Source organism: Styela clava, chromosome 13 (genome assembly GCF_964204865.1).
Source record: "Styela clava chromosome 13, kaStyClav1.hap1.2, whole genome shotgun sequence".
Lineage (NCBI taxonomy): Eukaryota > Metazoa > Chordata > Ascidiacea > Stolidobranchia > Styelidae > Styela > Styela clava.
Genome location: NC_135262.1, coordinates 6,041,304 through 6,057,869, shown reverse-complemented (window position 1 = coordinate 6,057,869; position 16,566 = coordinate 6,041,304). Strand labels below are relative to the sequence as shown.

The window sequence follows — 16,566 nt, the reverse complement described above, 5'->3', positions numbered from 1 at the left end:
GAGTGTTTATTCAGTGCTTGGAGGTCGACCGTGCGGCGTGGTTTACCAGACCTTTTCGCGCAGATGACCATTCTGTGGCACCATGTTACAGGTTCACCAATTGGTACAGGTTCTATGACACCAAGTCTGCAATCCTGGTCCAGGCCTGACTTTACCTCATCTTGCCAGTGTATGGGGATGGGAATTGGTGTGTGGTGGGCGACCGGTCTTGCTTCTGGATCCACCATCAAACGTAAGGGAGGACCACTCATCCTTGGCAATGGTTGATGTTGACAAACGTTGAATGAGCTTGATGCGTAATAAGTGAGGATCCATTTTTCCAACTTTTCTCGGTTTTCGTGGGTGAGTGGAAAAGGTGCCGAGGTTGGGATTGGCGGAGGTGGTTCTCGTATAGGGCATCCGCAAGGAGCGACCATGTCCGATCCGGTGTGTATAGGAGACGAAGTTGTTTTAGACCTGTAACTCTCTTTATGTTCGCCAATTGTTGGGAAGGATCGAGATATGAGGCCGAGTGCTTTACAAGCCTGTTGAGATAGGTAGAGCCTATTCGTTGAGTCAGTGAAGTATACCAATTGGCGTGTTTCAATTATCGACGCGCTTGAAGGAGCTGATATTCTCAGCGAAAGTGCGCCTATGATCTGAATACGACGGCAGTCAGCTGCACTCATCTGCAATTTTACTGGGTTCAGATGCTGTGGGCCAAGACCCAGCTTTTCCAGTAGATTGATGCCAGCGAGGCATGACTGGCAGCCAGTGTCAGCTATGGCAGGGAATGTGACAGAACGTGTTGGGTTTGAAATTTGAGGGCTTGAGCCAATGAGACGAGTATCAGATGGGTCATGGAGGATTGAGACATTAACACTTGGCTGTGGGTCAGAGGCTCTTCTTTCCCAGATATCACACAGTTCGTTATAAATGTGATGGTCAAGTGTGACGCTGCTGGCCTCTGGACTTTGGGAAGAGCTGTCATCTACTGAGCAAAGTGTTGCAAGGATAGAGGCCGCGTCTTCAGTGTTTCCAGAATCATTGTGAGCTTTTCGTTTTGGGGAAGGAAAGACCTTACGATCCCGTTGTCGCAATTTCCATTCAGGTTGGCGGCATAAACTTCCAAAGTGATTTTTGATCCCGCATCTTGAGCATGTTTGGCCATATGCTGGACAAGATTTAATTCGATCTTTGTTGCTTCCATGCTTAGATTTCCCACAGTATTCGCAGGATTCGCGTTTGTCACGAGCCCTATCCCGTTGCTTTCGCTGGTAAGAACTGTTTATAGCAGCAGAGGTGTCATGTTCGGTGAGGCGATGTGCTGAGCGTTTGCCGCTCTCTTTTGCCTCGATGAATTTGATGGATTCCTCTAAAGTTATTTCCTCGTCGGCCTGTGAGAGGAGATCAAGACGGATGTCGTCATCATAGAGGCCCCAGACAAGTGCGTCGCGAATCATGGCGTTACTGTAGTCTACATGTGTTTGGGGGTCACATTGGCATTTAACATGAAAGCGGCAAGTGCTAGCTTGCCCACGCAGTCGTGCCACGAATGCTCGAATAGGCTCGTCTCGATCTTGTTGGAGCTTGTGTAGTTGAAGTCGAGCTACCAAGATGTTCTCCTTTCTGATCGCTAGAGACATTATGTTTTTTAGGATTGTGTTTTCATCTGATGTCGATAAATCATAGTATGTTCGTGTGAGGTCTCGTCGCAAATCTTCAGTACAGCAGTCTAAAAGTTGATAAGTAATATCAGGATCAGTTATTCTTGAAGCGCATTTATATTCCTTCCATCTTTGTAAGAAATAAGTCCACTCCTCTGCAGTGCCTCTCGGTGCGATGGTTGGACGTTTTGGTTTTTCTACTCTTACAGTCTGGTTGATAGGAGTAGAGTGTAGGGCTTCCTTGTGGAGCTGAAGTAAGGCTACTGCTGCGTTATAGTCTGCATCATCAGGTGTAGAGTAATCACAACCGGTCCATGGGCATTGTACAGAAGGCATCGTTTGATTATGAGCATAGATAACTATCACTCACACACAAATAGAATCAATAGTCATGGGACATTTACTGTACATTTATTAAACAGTAATGCTCATAATAACTGTAAACAGAAAGAAACGAATGTTAATATATGCATGTAATGGGGATAATTATATAGGCTCGATTATATTATGTTATATTATATAGATGACAACTTTTGTATATATTTTTTTATATATAATGCATTTTAATATGACATTGCTTTATAATATAATGTACCTTGTACAAGTACAACATACATCATTTAATGTTTTCAAACTACAGTAATCATAACAGGAAATTAGATCGCTACTACCTAATAATATTTGATAAGGTATTTAGATATTTTCCAGTAAATTGAAACCATGCAATAGATGAATGTGTAACATCAGCTTCAACTAATATTTTCAAATGATGTTGATTCCCTAATATAAGTATATTTATTATTAATAAGAAATGAAATGACTGAAAAATTGCACTAATAATCCAAGTCAAAATTTTTTTTCCAATTTCCCCTATCTTGTGTGTAAATGAACTTTTTTGGTAGATTTTAAATTACTGAATTTATAATCAAGTTCCTTGAGTGGTTCTCAAACGATGGGGTGAGACACTTTTTTTAGGGGGCGAGTAGCTAATTGAAAATGAAAATATTTTTTAGATTTGATCTCGCCTATTTGAAAATTTTCATTCATTTTATTATTTACGTTCCATCCATGTTTTTTCAAATGTATTTTTTTAATAAGACATACTTTCGTCTTACATCTCGTATTTGTAGCATATTGTTAGCTAGTTATTTTTGAGGTGGGGGCGAGACTTGACAAATTCTAAAAAAAGGGGCGTGGCTTAAAAAGTTCGAGAATCACTGCATTAGGTTGAAGTAGTCACATCCTAATCCCTTGCTGTGTAGTGTGGTTTTGGTGCAACATGCATTATGCATTTAACCACATTGATTGCACCCTATGGGATATCCAAATATTGTTTCTGCTAGCGTATTAAAAGGATTGGCCGCAATATTTTGTTTGTATGGGGTAATTAGAGTTAGATAACAGAGCTCATATCAGTTTGCTCTGTCATTTTTATTTGTACAATCTCCCATTTGTTTGGTATTGGCACACTCATTTGTCGTTATCATTGTCATCAATATTTGCAATATTACACTGTATGTCGTTTTTAGGCTGCTCTCAAAGTTAAATTTTTGAATAGATCTAGGAATTTTGTTGGTGGACTGTGAACAATCTTTTTTATTATTTGTATGTTTCCATTACACATGGTATATGTTATATTTGTATAACAAGTTGCTATAAAAAAGTGGAATATTGATTATTGCAGCATCGAGCGTTGCAAATCACAAAATAACAGTGAGACATATGCACGGGTCAACCATAAACACATCACAATTGCAAATTTGGCAATTACAAACTAGAGCTGTGACCTATGCATGAATATGCGTTCCATCCACTCATTTTCAGCGTATTTTTTGAATAAAACATATTTTCGCCTTACTATCTATTATTTGTAGCTTATTGTTAGCTAGTTATTTTTGAGGTGGGGCGCGATACTTGACAATTTCTAAAAAGGGGGCGCGGCTCAAAAAGTTTGAAAACCACTGCTCTAATTATTTATCCTTATTTTCAGGCAAACACTCTTGCACAAGGAACCATCAACATGAATCAATGTTCTGATGTCGTTCATTCAGAAGTTATCACAGGACAAAAATATTCAATTGGAATTTATACAACCGACATGAAATATTTTATAAGATCGGAAAACAGAGAAAGTTCTAATGCGTATGTACAAGAATGTATTGTTAATTAGATGAAATTCTTATATTGTATGAAAATGTTGTTATCCGTAATAGTAGATTATTCATTTTGGCCATCCCTGATCTGACCCTAACCAAATACCATATGGGTTCAATTTTTAGGACATTGAGCCTAACCATTTTTGCATCATACGTAAAGATATCTTGTTTAGTTAAGCCTTGTGCCTATTGCTACCCGTAGAGCCCAAGAATTTATGCAAGCTATGCGAAAATTGTCACACAGTTTTTTTTAAATATAGTGGCTTCCTATCTGTACATCCATTTAATTACATCTTAAAATTGGAAGTACTATGCCATCCTATTTTCTCTGTGTTATAAGTTAGATGGTTTTATTCATTCTATTTATTGTTTCAATCAGGTGGTTCGACCAACTTATCGTGTTTCCTGAAACAGCGAAGAAAGATGCTCAGAGGAAGAAAAGAGCTGGGAAGAGATACACCAGGCCTACTATTGATTATACAGTGAGTGTTACTAGAGAAAAACATTTCAATCTTGCTTGTGAAATAAAAAGACTACAGTTATTTCACATTTTAAAATGCTTCGTTTCTGTGTTTTTCACCTATTTTTTCTCGTTTTTCAAGATTGATCAAGACAAAAGTACACCACCGGATATACACGACAATTTACGAAGCCCAAAATTGGAAAATACGGATCAACCGAAATCAGAGCCAACTATGGTGCTCTCTTCCCCAGAAGCTGTTTCGGAAAACAAGAATTTTCTCAATGTTGATGTGAAACGTGGGAGGAGCATATCAAGGAAATCGACAGATATGAAACAGGTGAACAGCCTTTATTTTTTAAAATTCTAGCTAGTCATTTAATTATTATACTCATTCTAAATTAGTTTCATTCACCGTAAACAGAGTAATTTTATGTTCGCAATGTTTTTCTGTTAATAAGCATTTCAGCAATTTATATTTGCATTAATTTATGTTCATTATTTCCTATCCAGGGAACACAGACATCCGACAAGCCACTACGAAGAGCTAAATCGCTCGACCGTGAATCCATCGCTGTTGCGGTATGTTTCCTGTCATAACTTTTATCCAATCATATCTTATCTTGTCTCGTTTCATCAAGCATAAATCTAAGATAAATTAGAACTAAATTGTCTATTTTTCATGCTCGATTTGTACATAATTAGTTATGATGGTAATTTAATGCCTTTTATATGTTGAATCAAGGTTTTGTGTTACATTCTTGAAGGTTCTATGATAATAATATTTGTATACATCGAATTTTTGATAACTAAAAGTATTATAACTGTAGTGTGTGATAAAAAATGAACTGGGTACCATCAATTTCTCTAAGTGAAAATATTAACAAGGCAACATGTTATTTACATTGTTGGTATAAGTTTAAGTAATGACTGGTTTTGTTTTATTTTTTTTGTGGTATCGGTATGCTTGAGTAAAGTTACTTTTATGGTAATGGTATTTTATGTAAATATTATTAAAATCAAATCAATTGAGAAATTCCATGAATATGTACTGTCTAAACTCTCACTACCACTGAGTATCCTCACTGGATTGGCCAAACTCGAACAATCGAAGTATTTCAAATGTATCCTAAATCAGGTTGTGTTTAATAAAGAACAAATAGTCAATGTATATTAAATCAGTGATTTAGAAAACACAGGAATTGTAAGATAAACAATAATTTACATCCTTCACAATTGAAGACAAGAGAGCAGTGCTCAAATATATGGACACTAAGATCAAAACGAAGTAGTATCAAATCTTTTACAATACCGGTATTATGACCACCAGTTCACTGAGAATCATATATTATAAAACTATTCTTTGTTTCAATTTACTGTTATTAATATAGTCAAATTGTGCATCATGATGTCTTGCAACCTGTTGTATATACCATATCAACTTTGACCAGCTCTAAGTTAGGGATAACTACTGTGTTACTATTAAGTTAACACATCCATTGGACACAGCATTCTTCGATCTACACTACACCATATGTACTTTATCACTATTTTCAGATGGAAGCTCTCAATCAAAGAAAGGGATGGTTGATGATGAAACAAAAAGATACGATTAAAGAAACCTTTTCAAAACATTGGTTCGTTCTGATCGATAATACGCTCTGTTTTTATAAAGATCCCTCGTCTGAAGATGCAGTGAGTTTTCTTCTTTCCTAGTCTAGAATCAAACTATTGTTATTAGTTATTTTTTCACATTTTACTTATATATGTTTCACTACGTTATTCCAATGCATACAAATAGTGGAATCCCTCCTTCTTCAGCATATGGTTGTGGTCATAACAAAAAATATCAATGACCATGGGGTTTTGGAGACACTGTGCTGCTATCATAGAAAGTAGTATTAGCAATTCATTATTTCCTTAATGAAAAGAAACGTTGAATAGCCTATTTAATATTTATTTCAGACACATCTGTATAAATGTTATTTTTTTTGAGAATTACCACTGACACTTGACACTTTTTACCGACTTTAAGTATTATCAACCTTGTCCTCGAATGTGTAAGCTTGATTGTAAACAACCTAGTTCTTGTGTAGATAATTACATGTTTGAAACTGTCAATTATCTTGAGTTTTTTACCTGAGAATTACGTCAACTCTTATTTATGAAATGTCAATTTTTTTTCAAGTTTTCGAAAGCAGAGGGCGAAATAAATCTGACCGAAGTCGAAAGGATGGGAGAAGTTGAACTGAACCGTAATTATGGGTTTTCGATTCAAGTACGTAAAATTTGTTTTGAATTACGGTTTTTGATGTATGACCATTCAAGTCTGGCTCAATGATAATTCCTTGCTCTCTTGTATTATTTATCTTTGGCCTTACATGACAAATTGAAAAAGTGGCAAACTGTGTAGCATTATTGTGTGTAATCACCCTTGATACAAATTATTGTCCATTGATCCTTTATGTGGTTTCTAAATTGGTCATCATAAAATGACAATTGTGTAAATTACTTTTGTTGCGAGATTTGCTGCGTAGTGAGATATTTATTTTTGTTAGTATCTCGATGAGTTCGTATTCTTGTTCGATACTTGATTAGCCCATGTTATGTTAAAATTTTGGCGCTCCAGAAGTATTTGTACCATTATGGAGGTAACTAATTTTGTTCACTTGGCTAACACGAACAGTCCCCAAACTCTTAATAGAACTAAAATAAGGAAAATCTGAAATAAATTATGGCCTAACCCTAACCTGGTACACATACTACGGTAGTACCAAAATTTTAGTCTAAAATGGGCCGAATTGATTTTTATATAGTTTTATGTTCCAGAATTTTGTTTTCATTCTGCTACAAAAAATATAATATAATATGCTTAGTAGATTTTACGAATTTTTTAGTCAAAACATCTTTGTCAGAATTAATATTTAATTTATTAAACTCATTTTACATCCCTGTAGATACTTAATCTACTTATCGACCTTTATTACTGTTTGTTTTCTTTTGTCCAAATTATTATTAGCGATAAATGTTCATATTTTTCATCGGGTATTTCAACTTGTTTACTCAAATTAAGCCTTTTATTAAAGCCACTTCAAACCTAGATCATACTTGGAGATGATACTGTACATTCCTAATAAGCATTCGATCCAATATACTCAATTTTTTCTGTTTATTTTAATAGATTATGACTTAATCCTATTTGGATTAAGTATAATTTAAAAGGGATAAAGATTGAGTATTAGACTGGAAATGTATCTGGTTTGGATATAATTTCTGTATCTATCAGTGAAACGACTATTTGAATCGATTAAAAATTTGTTATATTCGATATTCTTGATTTCATCAATTTGTATCTCTCATTATAACAAAAAAAAAATAAAATGCATTTATTCAATCTCTAGAAACCTTAAACAATGCTATCCTAGAGAATTGATTGAATCATTTTTCTCGAGATTTCTTAAATTATCAATTTCAAACTTTGTTATTTAAAATATAATCCATATTCGAAAATGTCGTATGCGGAATAGTGGCTTATCCGTTTTTGGCCATCCCGGATATCTATCAAATCCCTATAGGTATTCCATGTCAAAGTTTATCTGATTATCTGCGATTTATGATTGATGATTGTCTGATCTTGAATGCATGTGATTTAGAAAGATAATAAGTTATTTCCTGTCTAGAAGTTGCAATTAATTGTGATAATCTGAGTTGAATTTATATTAGCTGAGGGACACCAAAAAATTGTTTTTGAAGGAAGTAAATATTTCATTGGCGATAAGGAAATGTGTGTATTGTGAATTGAATAACGAACTGGAATGAATACACTCCCTGTCTTATCAGGATTCATTCTTTCTAAGTATGCAAATAGAATTGTTTTTATGAAATGACTTTGGCCTGGAATGAGTCAACAGATAAGGGTTCGATGTTTCGTCTATGACTTCTTTTATCACTCTCAAACACTCACTTCAACAAGTCTGTTTGACTAAAATAATAAACTGGATAGCAATATTGTGTCTAATGGTGAGTGGGCAATTGACTTGCCGTATGATTGGGCCATATTTTCGGGTTTCCTATTACTTAGAATTATCAAAAAAATCCACAAATAAATCAGTATTTCTATTGAAAAATACGAACAAAATTAAATGCGTACCAAGTTAATATTGATTATTAATTTAGACTCATGATGAAGAAATGCTGTTAGCTGCTGTCACATCTGGGATTCGAAGGAATTGGATGAATTCTATACAGAAATGCTTGAAATCTACTGCAGTGGTATGTTCAGATAGATATATTTTATCACAGAGTATACGCTCGGGCAAAATCAGTATCTAGATAACTCAAATATTAGTCAAGTTGCGAGAATTGGAAAGCATTTTTTTGGATACCATTGTAGTATGCGAACCAAGATGGCGGACACCGGAACGTAGTATGTGTACCAGGTTAGGGTTGGGCCATAATTTCAGGAACAAATACTACGGGAGTCACTTGGCTTGTCCCGAACTCGTAATAGAACTAAAATAAGGAAAATGGGAATAAAATTATGGCCTAACCCTGACCTGGTACACATACTACATTCCGGTGTCCGCCATCTTGGTTCGCATACTACAGGAGTACTTTTTATTGTGACGTCATTGTTGCCTGCCTACTGATATACTACAGTAGTTTGAATTTTGTTGGACTGAATTAAAGCCAGTTTTAGTTACTGAAATGTTTGCAATAATTTGCGAGTCACCAAAAAAACATGTGTTACTTTGTGACCCACAATTCATAGTTGTAGGGGATATTTATTTGCGAAAGGATTGCTGCTAAAGTCTTCGCCGGGTGGTTCAAGAAACCTCTGGTAAGTTACAGCTTCCTTCAATAGCGATTTCATGCATCTAAACGTTCTATTCTATCACCATACCTGAATTGGACTGGTAACTGGACGAGGGGTTGTGGTTCATCATATGATCAACGTCTAGTCGATTTTGACTTTCTGGAGATAAAGTTGAAATTTCTTTCCTAATTGGGACAAAATATAATGAATTATTCTAAATAAAAGCTGTGCAGCACTTCTTCACTTCAAATTTTTGTTCTCTTTCAGATTGAGAAAATAATCCCGGAAGCACAAAAATCTCCACCTCCTTATATTTCCGGCACAACTGCTGATGACGTTACTACTGTTGAGATAAAACGACAAAGAAGAGCGAGGATTAGAGATAGAAGAAAAACAGGAAGATCAAGAACTTATGATTTTGCAGAGTTGAGGTGGGATTTAATGAAAAGAAGTTTTCTTTTATTCAAGAATTATTTTATAATGATTTAGTAATATTGCTTTTAACTGTCTTTGTTGTATTGTTTTTGTTGATAATATATTGTGAGTCACAAACATTAAATAGTAAGTTTAGGAAACTGAGATGGCAACCTGCAACCAGTGGGCCAATTGATTTTTAAGTTTTATCTTTTTTTTTTTTTTTTCATTTCTGTATTGTTCGACACATCTGTATACTCATTCACCAATCTTTCAATCGAAATAGGTGCTCTGCCAAGTGCGAAGACTGAAAAGCTGTTATAAAAAAGTGATGAAAACGCATATTTTTGAGTTTTAATAAACTTCGATTGGCCATCTGAAACTTTAAATTTATGATTGTTTGGGTTGATTTGCATATTTACAACTCTAGCGGAATTGGGCACGAATTTTCATTTTTAATTTGCAACAAGTATTTGCCTCATCAATATATTGCGATGGGTCCTGAGACACACACTCCACTATCTGACAAAATTGAATAGTTACTTCGATTATTTGCAAATATTATGATTTTGTTGAGCAAATCTATCAAATTTAAAATAAACAGACAAAACTGCACAAAATAATTATTAATATCAAACCCAATCAGTTACAGATATTGCTAAATTTCATCTTTATTTCATTCTCGAGTATTTAGATTTATGGTAAAAGATTTATAATCTCTTTTTCAGGTCTGCTGTGCATAATTCAAATGATATTGTCCTTGAACCCGAGGTGGATGGAGTCAACTTAACTGATTTTGCAATCAAACATGAGGAGAAAAAAGATAGGAAACACCAAGCAAAGCAAGCTGAGACAAATCATGAGAATGAAAAAGTGGAAAGGGAAAAATTTCCAGTAGTGACATCACCCAAATTGGTAAGTTTATGTAATATTAGGCACATCAACAAATAATAACAGGATGGTTCATGGTTTGTAAGTTACGGCTTTCTCCGTCTATGCATCTGAAACAAATCACTGGCTAACTAATCCCATACCTGACATGGACTGGCAATCGGTCGAGAGGTTGTGGTTCGTAATATAATTAATCCTTCTGATCAAATTTTTTCTCCGATTCGTTTTAAGCATTTTAGTAACATTTCGAGAATATTGTGATTACGCTTTAAAAGACATTATTTTGACCTGTGTTAAAAGGAGATTGTTACCCAGTTTGGGTTACAAAATACTAACTAGGCTATTCAGATACATACATCAACAAAGTTTTTAGGATTTTATTTTTTTTTAGACTACGAGTCGGACCAATGATTTGGATGTTAAAGAAACAGTCTCTGTTAAAAGTCCACACTTCATTGTGAGTACAGATAAAATCCAATATTTTTATGGTGTATTTTGACATTGTTTTGAATATTTGATCTTTGGCAGGATGTCAAAAATGAGTTGAATATTCGCATACATTCGAAATTGATTGAATTGTATGTTTTTAATTTTAGGATAATTTAGAATTGTAAAAAAAATTTTGATGAAATATCGTGAGAGGAAGTTGAAAAAAAACTATTAGACTTTTACCAGCTTCGATCATTTCCAAATACTGAAAATTTTAGATCTATTGGTATGCTAGTCACGGAAAAGATAATTTTTGCAACTATCAATAACTTCACTTCTAAAGTAGGAAATAGATATGGCTCCAAGGTTGATAAAAACTGGAATTATCATTTTTGTATTTCGTGTTTTAACACCGTTTGTTTACTTTATCAGTTGCCAAGGTCAGCAGCTGGCGAGTGGACGAAAATAGAGAATTTCGATAACTTTTTGACTTCGACTACTAAGCAATTTTCACCAACGAAAGATTCATCTTCGTATTCCGCTTTAAATGGCTTGAAAGATGAGGTTTGATTTGACTTTCATCTCTTTAATAATTTTACATATGTTTTTAATCATTGTTTGGTAGATTTTCATATTGTAACACACATTGCCGAGATTGGAGAGATCTTTTCTTCCTCCCAAATTTGCCATATAGTATTTCTATCAAAAATATGTTGCGGTGAAATGACAAATATTGAGTTTTCTTTTTCCTCAAAATTTACATTGAAAATTAATTAATATATGATAATGTAGACTGTTGAAGATTGAGGAGTCTGTATTATTTGCAATGTTTTGAATTTTTTTTTCTTCAGAATTTCAGAATTTTGGATCTATGTCATTTCATATTATTGGGTTTTAAAGCTGAAAAGGCATGCATCTAAAAATTTGAATAAATAAAAACACATAAACTATTATCATATAAATTAATACTCACTATTTTATGTAAATCACAACTTTCACTCAGGTTGATTCTATTGAAAAACACCTCGAAAAAAGTCAAAAAGAAAGTTTGGAAATATTTGACAATACTTCACTCGAATCTCTGAAAGGTGTTGGAAACAGGTTAGTGTGAATCAGTATGGCGAACCTCGATACCGTACTGGAATTCGGATTTCAATATTTCTACATTATTTAAAATATAAGCAAAATGTATGCATTTTAATGCTGCTCAAATTTGGAGCAGGAAAAAAGTTCCATTTTAGTCATCAGACTTTGTTGGTAACAAATTTAGAGGTTTTAATTGAGTCGGATCGATACGTTATAATTTCACCCATGCCAAAGATAATCGAAGAGTCTTTTTTAACCCAGTGACACTCCTCTTTTATGTTTTAATGTTGTGACATACAACATAAATTTTAATGTGCATTCTCCCAGAAGTGAAGGAAACTCATTTTTGAGTAAAGTTATATCTGATCCCTGTAATGTCACAAGCTGTTGTGTTTTTTGGTAGTACAGTGAGTGCTGATGGACATGATGTTTGAACAGTTCAAGTCTATACAATCAGAAAAACATTTATCAGATAGTGAATTCTTTTTGGGAAAATTAATAAAAATTGCAATATTTGTTTTCTCAGCATTTCAGATGTCATGGGAGAAAATAATGTCAAACAGGTAATGCGATAAAATTCATTTTATTCAACATCTTTATTGAATAATCTAAATCAGAATAAAGTTTGGGTTTCATAGTTTTTATATAAAACTTGATTTACGACCTATTCCATTTGGTATAACGTTAAATTTGGGTACATGATCCCCAAAAAAGTTTTTCATTAGTAACAATTAAATTTTTTTATATGTCCGCATATAGTTATAAACCAGGGGTTCCCAAACTGCGAGATATCTTCAAATTCAGTTAATTTTTCTTTCTCTTGAATTGGAAGTCTGAGTCGGAGATTTTTATTTGTCACTCAAGAAATAAAATAAATTCAAAAATTTAATTTCTGAATGATATGGAAATTACAAGAGTTGTTTTTTAAAGTTTTTGCAAGGTTTTTGGTAGTTTTTCACAGGTTTTTAGTGTTTTTGCAACACCTTTGAGTGAATTTGAAAAGTTTGAGAATCTCTGCTGTATGCAGGGCTGAGGAGTCGGGAAATTTACATTCGACTACTGATCTCTGAGTTGAGAAAAATTAGATTCCCCTCCTGAGGTTAGGGTCACTTTAATACACTTAAATCTTTACATGATTTTTTATACCTTCCTACAGGATTTATCAAGTTATCATAATGAAGGAGATCTTGATAAAGTAAAAGCCTTAGAAATCGCTTACAAGGGTGCAATGGATGAAAATAAAAGACTCAAAGACGAGGTTTGACTTCTGTATTCATTTTTAAGAAAAAAATGAGAAAATTAAAAAATATTGGTTTTAAAGTTTAAATAGGTTTTTAGATTTTGTCTTCAGTTACCATTTTGATTAATTTCAATTTCATAATTAAAATTAATTAAATGTTCACTAATCAGAGATGTCGAAAACGTATCAAGTTCTTGAATACATTCGAAACTCATTATATTCAATATAAAATTTTTATATTTAATAATAATTTAGAACATTTTTTTTTTCAAATCAAGGAATTTAAGCAGGTCAAAACTCGAACTTGTTCCAAACAACATCTTCATGTTTGTATCGTTTTAAATGTGATCAACATGAATAATATAATGATTAATATAATTTTGCACGATGAGAAATGAACTTGCTCCCAATTTAGAATGTATTCGAAAATAGTTGAATGTATTTGTAATAGTGAATTATTCGGTTTTGGCCATTCCTGAACTTCACATACATATATCTGTCTGAAGTCTCTTTCATACGAACGTACATTTCGTAAAAAACAAACAGTATTTCTACTTTTTAACGTCTTAGTGATATTTCTTCTAAATTCACAATGTAATATTTCCTATGAATTTCATTTTTCTCAGATTCATCAAGGATTACAAACGAGGCAACAAGAAAGTGAAAAACTAAATGCTAAAATAAGAGATTTGAAAATGGAATTAACGAAATCGGAAAAACGATCGAAAACACAAAGGTCAAACTTGAAATCAGAAACAAGTGGAAGCTTCAAGGTAGCAATTTATTATTGTTGTACATGCAGCCACTAATACATCGGGGCCGTAACTTTCTATGTGGCAGAATCTTTCCAAATCTAGTGTTGCCTGTGACCAGACATGGGCAAAGTATGGCTCGTGGGCCAAATCCGGCTGTTGGGTAATTCAATCTGGCCCGCCTGATGCTGCCACAACCAAACTGAAATTAAATTTTGATGTTTCAGCTAAAATAACTCAAGGAATTTGTTGAGATTGCGGTTAAATTTAGTTATGACACAAGGCCTATTTTTTTCAACTTTACTTTGTAATACTGTAAATATTGTTCATAAAATGTAACTTTTTACATCACACTTACATGGCCCGCCATTCTAAGTGGGCAAAACTTTTGGCCCCTGGTTCAAAAACCTTGCTCGCCCCTACCAATGACTACCCAGGGTGATATTGAGATATATGTTCGTCCCTGGTTCACTTACATATAATTGTCTGTCTGAAGTCCCTGTAAAGCCTTTGTACAAGCGATCTTTTTAATAAAAAACAGTATATGCTACTTTCAATGTTTTAGCGATAAATCAAAAATTTACCCACTTTAGGATATTGAGATATATATTGTCAAAAATTTTTTTTTCCAGTGCTGAGTAGAAATCCTCAAGCCAAGAGTCTGTAGTTAAGTCAATTTTAGTAATGCTTAGCGGATGGTGAGTCCAAGTCATTCTATTGTGATGTTACAGGCCACTTAATGAATGGTGACGCGAGTCGAGTCTATTACTCAAGCCTCCTTAGCACTGATTTACTCAAGAATTTCTCAAATTTATAACCTCAAAACTGCAGTGAAATTATCATCTCTTTTTTTAACTTTCTAGGCTCGAGTTTCAGAACTTGAAGCTGAAATGGAGGACACTGGTCAAATGCTAGCTGCCCGTTTGTCAGCGTTAGAGAATCCTCGTAGAAGGGAAACAGATGAATCTGATGAAGCAGGATCCAATTCCTCTTGTTCCTCCATAAATCAAATGATGAAACAAAATAAAGAGGATGAGAAAATTGAAGTCCTAACATCCAAGGTAACTTTGAGAAAATTCAAATTATGTTCTTTTATGCAATGCCTATTATGATTTTTGCTTTGAACAAGGCCGGACCAGATCAAATTATCTGATTAGTTCAATTTTTTTCTCAAAATAGAATTTGTCAAAAGTCAGGTTCACTTCCATCTGAAGTCTCTGTAAAAACTTTGTACAAGCATACCTATTATAAAAAAAAAAACGGGGCTCCCGAAGTATGCGAACCAAGATTGCGGACATCGGAATGTAATATGTGTACTAGGTTAGGGTTAGGCCATAATTTTAGGTATAAATACTACGGGAGGCTCTTGGCTAGTCTTCGAACTGATAATGGGACTAAAATAAGGAAAATTGGAAAAAAATTATCGCCTAACCCTAACCTGTTACCCATGTTACGTTCCGATGTCCGCCATCTTGGTTCGCATACTTCGAGAGCACCAAAAAAACAGTATCGCTACTTTAAGTGTCTCTGTGATTTATCGAAAATTTACGTACTTATTGATGAAATGAGTATATACGCTTTTTTTATTTTCTTGAAAAACGCTTAAATTTCAAATTTCTTTGGCATCCCCAACCACTGATTATTAGACAGAAATAGCTTTTCAATTTAACATTATTTAAATTTATACTCTCTCGTTAGTTGCGGAAGAAAGAAGGTGATTTAGATTCAACGCATCAGAGGTTGGAAGAAGTTATAAAAGCTTTGAAGGAAGCAAGAAAAGCTGCTCAATCAAGGTAATAATGATGGGAAATATCGTTATTATCAGTGATTATCACCCGGTGTTCCATAAATGACGGTCATGTGTTCTGCGTCAAATTATTGTTTCACTTTTTTCCAATTGGCATATTTTTTTTTTAGATTGCGAATCAAAAATCACTTGTTTGATTCAAGACGAGTTTGTTGCATTATAATGAAAATTAGTTGAGTTTTATAACATCATAACAGAAATTCAATTTATCATTTTTTCTGCCAAATAGTAGGCAGTTTGCGATGATATCACAACGCGTACCGCACGTTATTATCAATTACGCTTGTTAAGTTGGACAGATATTTGAAAAGAGAAACGGACAACTAGAAACGATTATTTCGGTAAAATCCGAAATTTTTTTCTGATGTTCTGCAAAAGTATGGGTACAAAAAGTGTTCCGCAGTTTAGAAAAAGTTGAAAATTCAAATGATGTCAAAAATTTAACCATCGTGAATAATATTCTCCTGATGTCGAAAGCAGGGGCATAGCCAGGAATTTTGAAATGGGGGGGGGGTTGAAATTTTTAATTTCCAAGTAAGACTGTAACTTCCAGCGGGTCTGGACGGATCACTCGGATGCCAGAAAACGGGGGGGTTTTAAGTATCTTGAGGATCTAAAAAGAGTTTCCAGCTGAAAAAATTGCTATGCATGGTAACGACCCGCAACTGCACCTGGGTACGCTGGCTGAAAGTATTAAGCGTTCTTAACAGTCTATTAAAGAAGGCTTGCATGGGTCAGAGTTGTTATAAAAATGCGATTTTCTTGAGGCTGGAGTTGAAAACCCAAAGTGTCGAATCCAAAAATTTTTTAACCCAAAGTGTCGGGTTAATTTTGAATTTTTCCAGACTCCACAAACTTGCTACAATTGA

General features: G+C 34.2%; 1 protein-coding gene across 2 annotated transcripts in view; it reads left to right on the top strand.

The window, feature by feature from the left end:
- The window catches only part of LOC120332174 (uncharacterized), a 45,568-nt gene that overhangs the window by 13,659 nt on the left and 15,343 nt on the right, over nucleotides 1-16,566 (top strand). For both annotated transcript variants that reach the window (XM_039399372.2, XM_078119005.1), the window contains 17 exons: nucleotides 3,637-3,788; nucleotides 4,182-4,284; nucleotides 4,405-4,602; nucleotides 4,776-4,844; nucleotides 5,820-5,957; nucleotides 6,451-6,540; nucleotides 8,439-8,534; nucleotides 9,346-9,509; nucleotides 10,221-10,407; nucleotides 10,775-10,840; nucleotides 11,245-11,376; nucleotides 11,816-11,913; nucleotides 12,425-12,461; nucleotides 13,055-13,156; nucleotides 13,765-13,911; nucleotides 14,754-14,951; nucleotides 15,589-15,683. In XM_039399372.2, coding sequence (XP_039255306.2) covers nucleotides 3,637-3,788; nucleotides 4,182-4,284; nucleotides 4,405-4,602; nucleotides 4,776-4,844; nucleotides 5,820-5,957; nucleotides 6,451-6,540; nucleotides 8,439-8,534; nucleotides 9,346-9,509; nucleotides 10,221-10,407; nucleotides 10,775-10,840; nucleotides 11,245-11,376; nucleotides 11,816-11,913; nucleotides 12,425-12,461; nucleotides 13,055-13,156; nucleotides 13,765-13,911; nucleotides 14,754-14,951; nucleotides 15,589-15,683 — 2,072 coding nt within the window. The remainder of the gene's footprint in view (nucleotides 1-3,636; nucleotides 3,789-4,181; nucleotides 4,285-4,404; nucleotides 4,603-4,775; nucleotides 4,845-5,819; nucleotides 5,958-6,450; nucleotides 6,541-8,438; nucleotides 8,535-9,345; nucleotides 9,510-10,220; nucleotides 10,408-10,774; nucleotides 10,841-11,244; nucleotides 11,377-11,815; nucleotides 11,914-12,424; nucleotides 12,462-13,054; nucleotides 13,157-13,764; nucleotides 13,912-14,753; nucleotides 14,952-15,588; nucleotides 15,684-16,566) is intronic.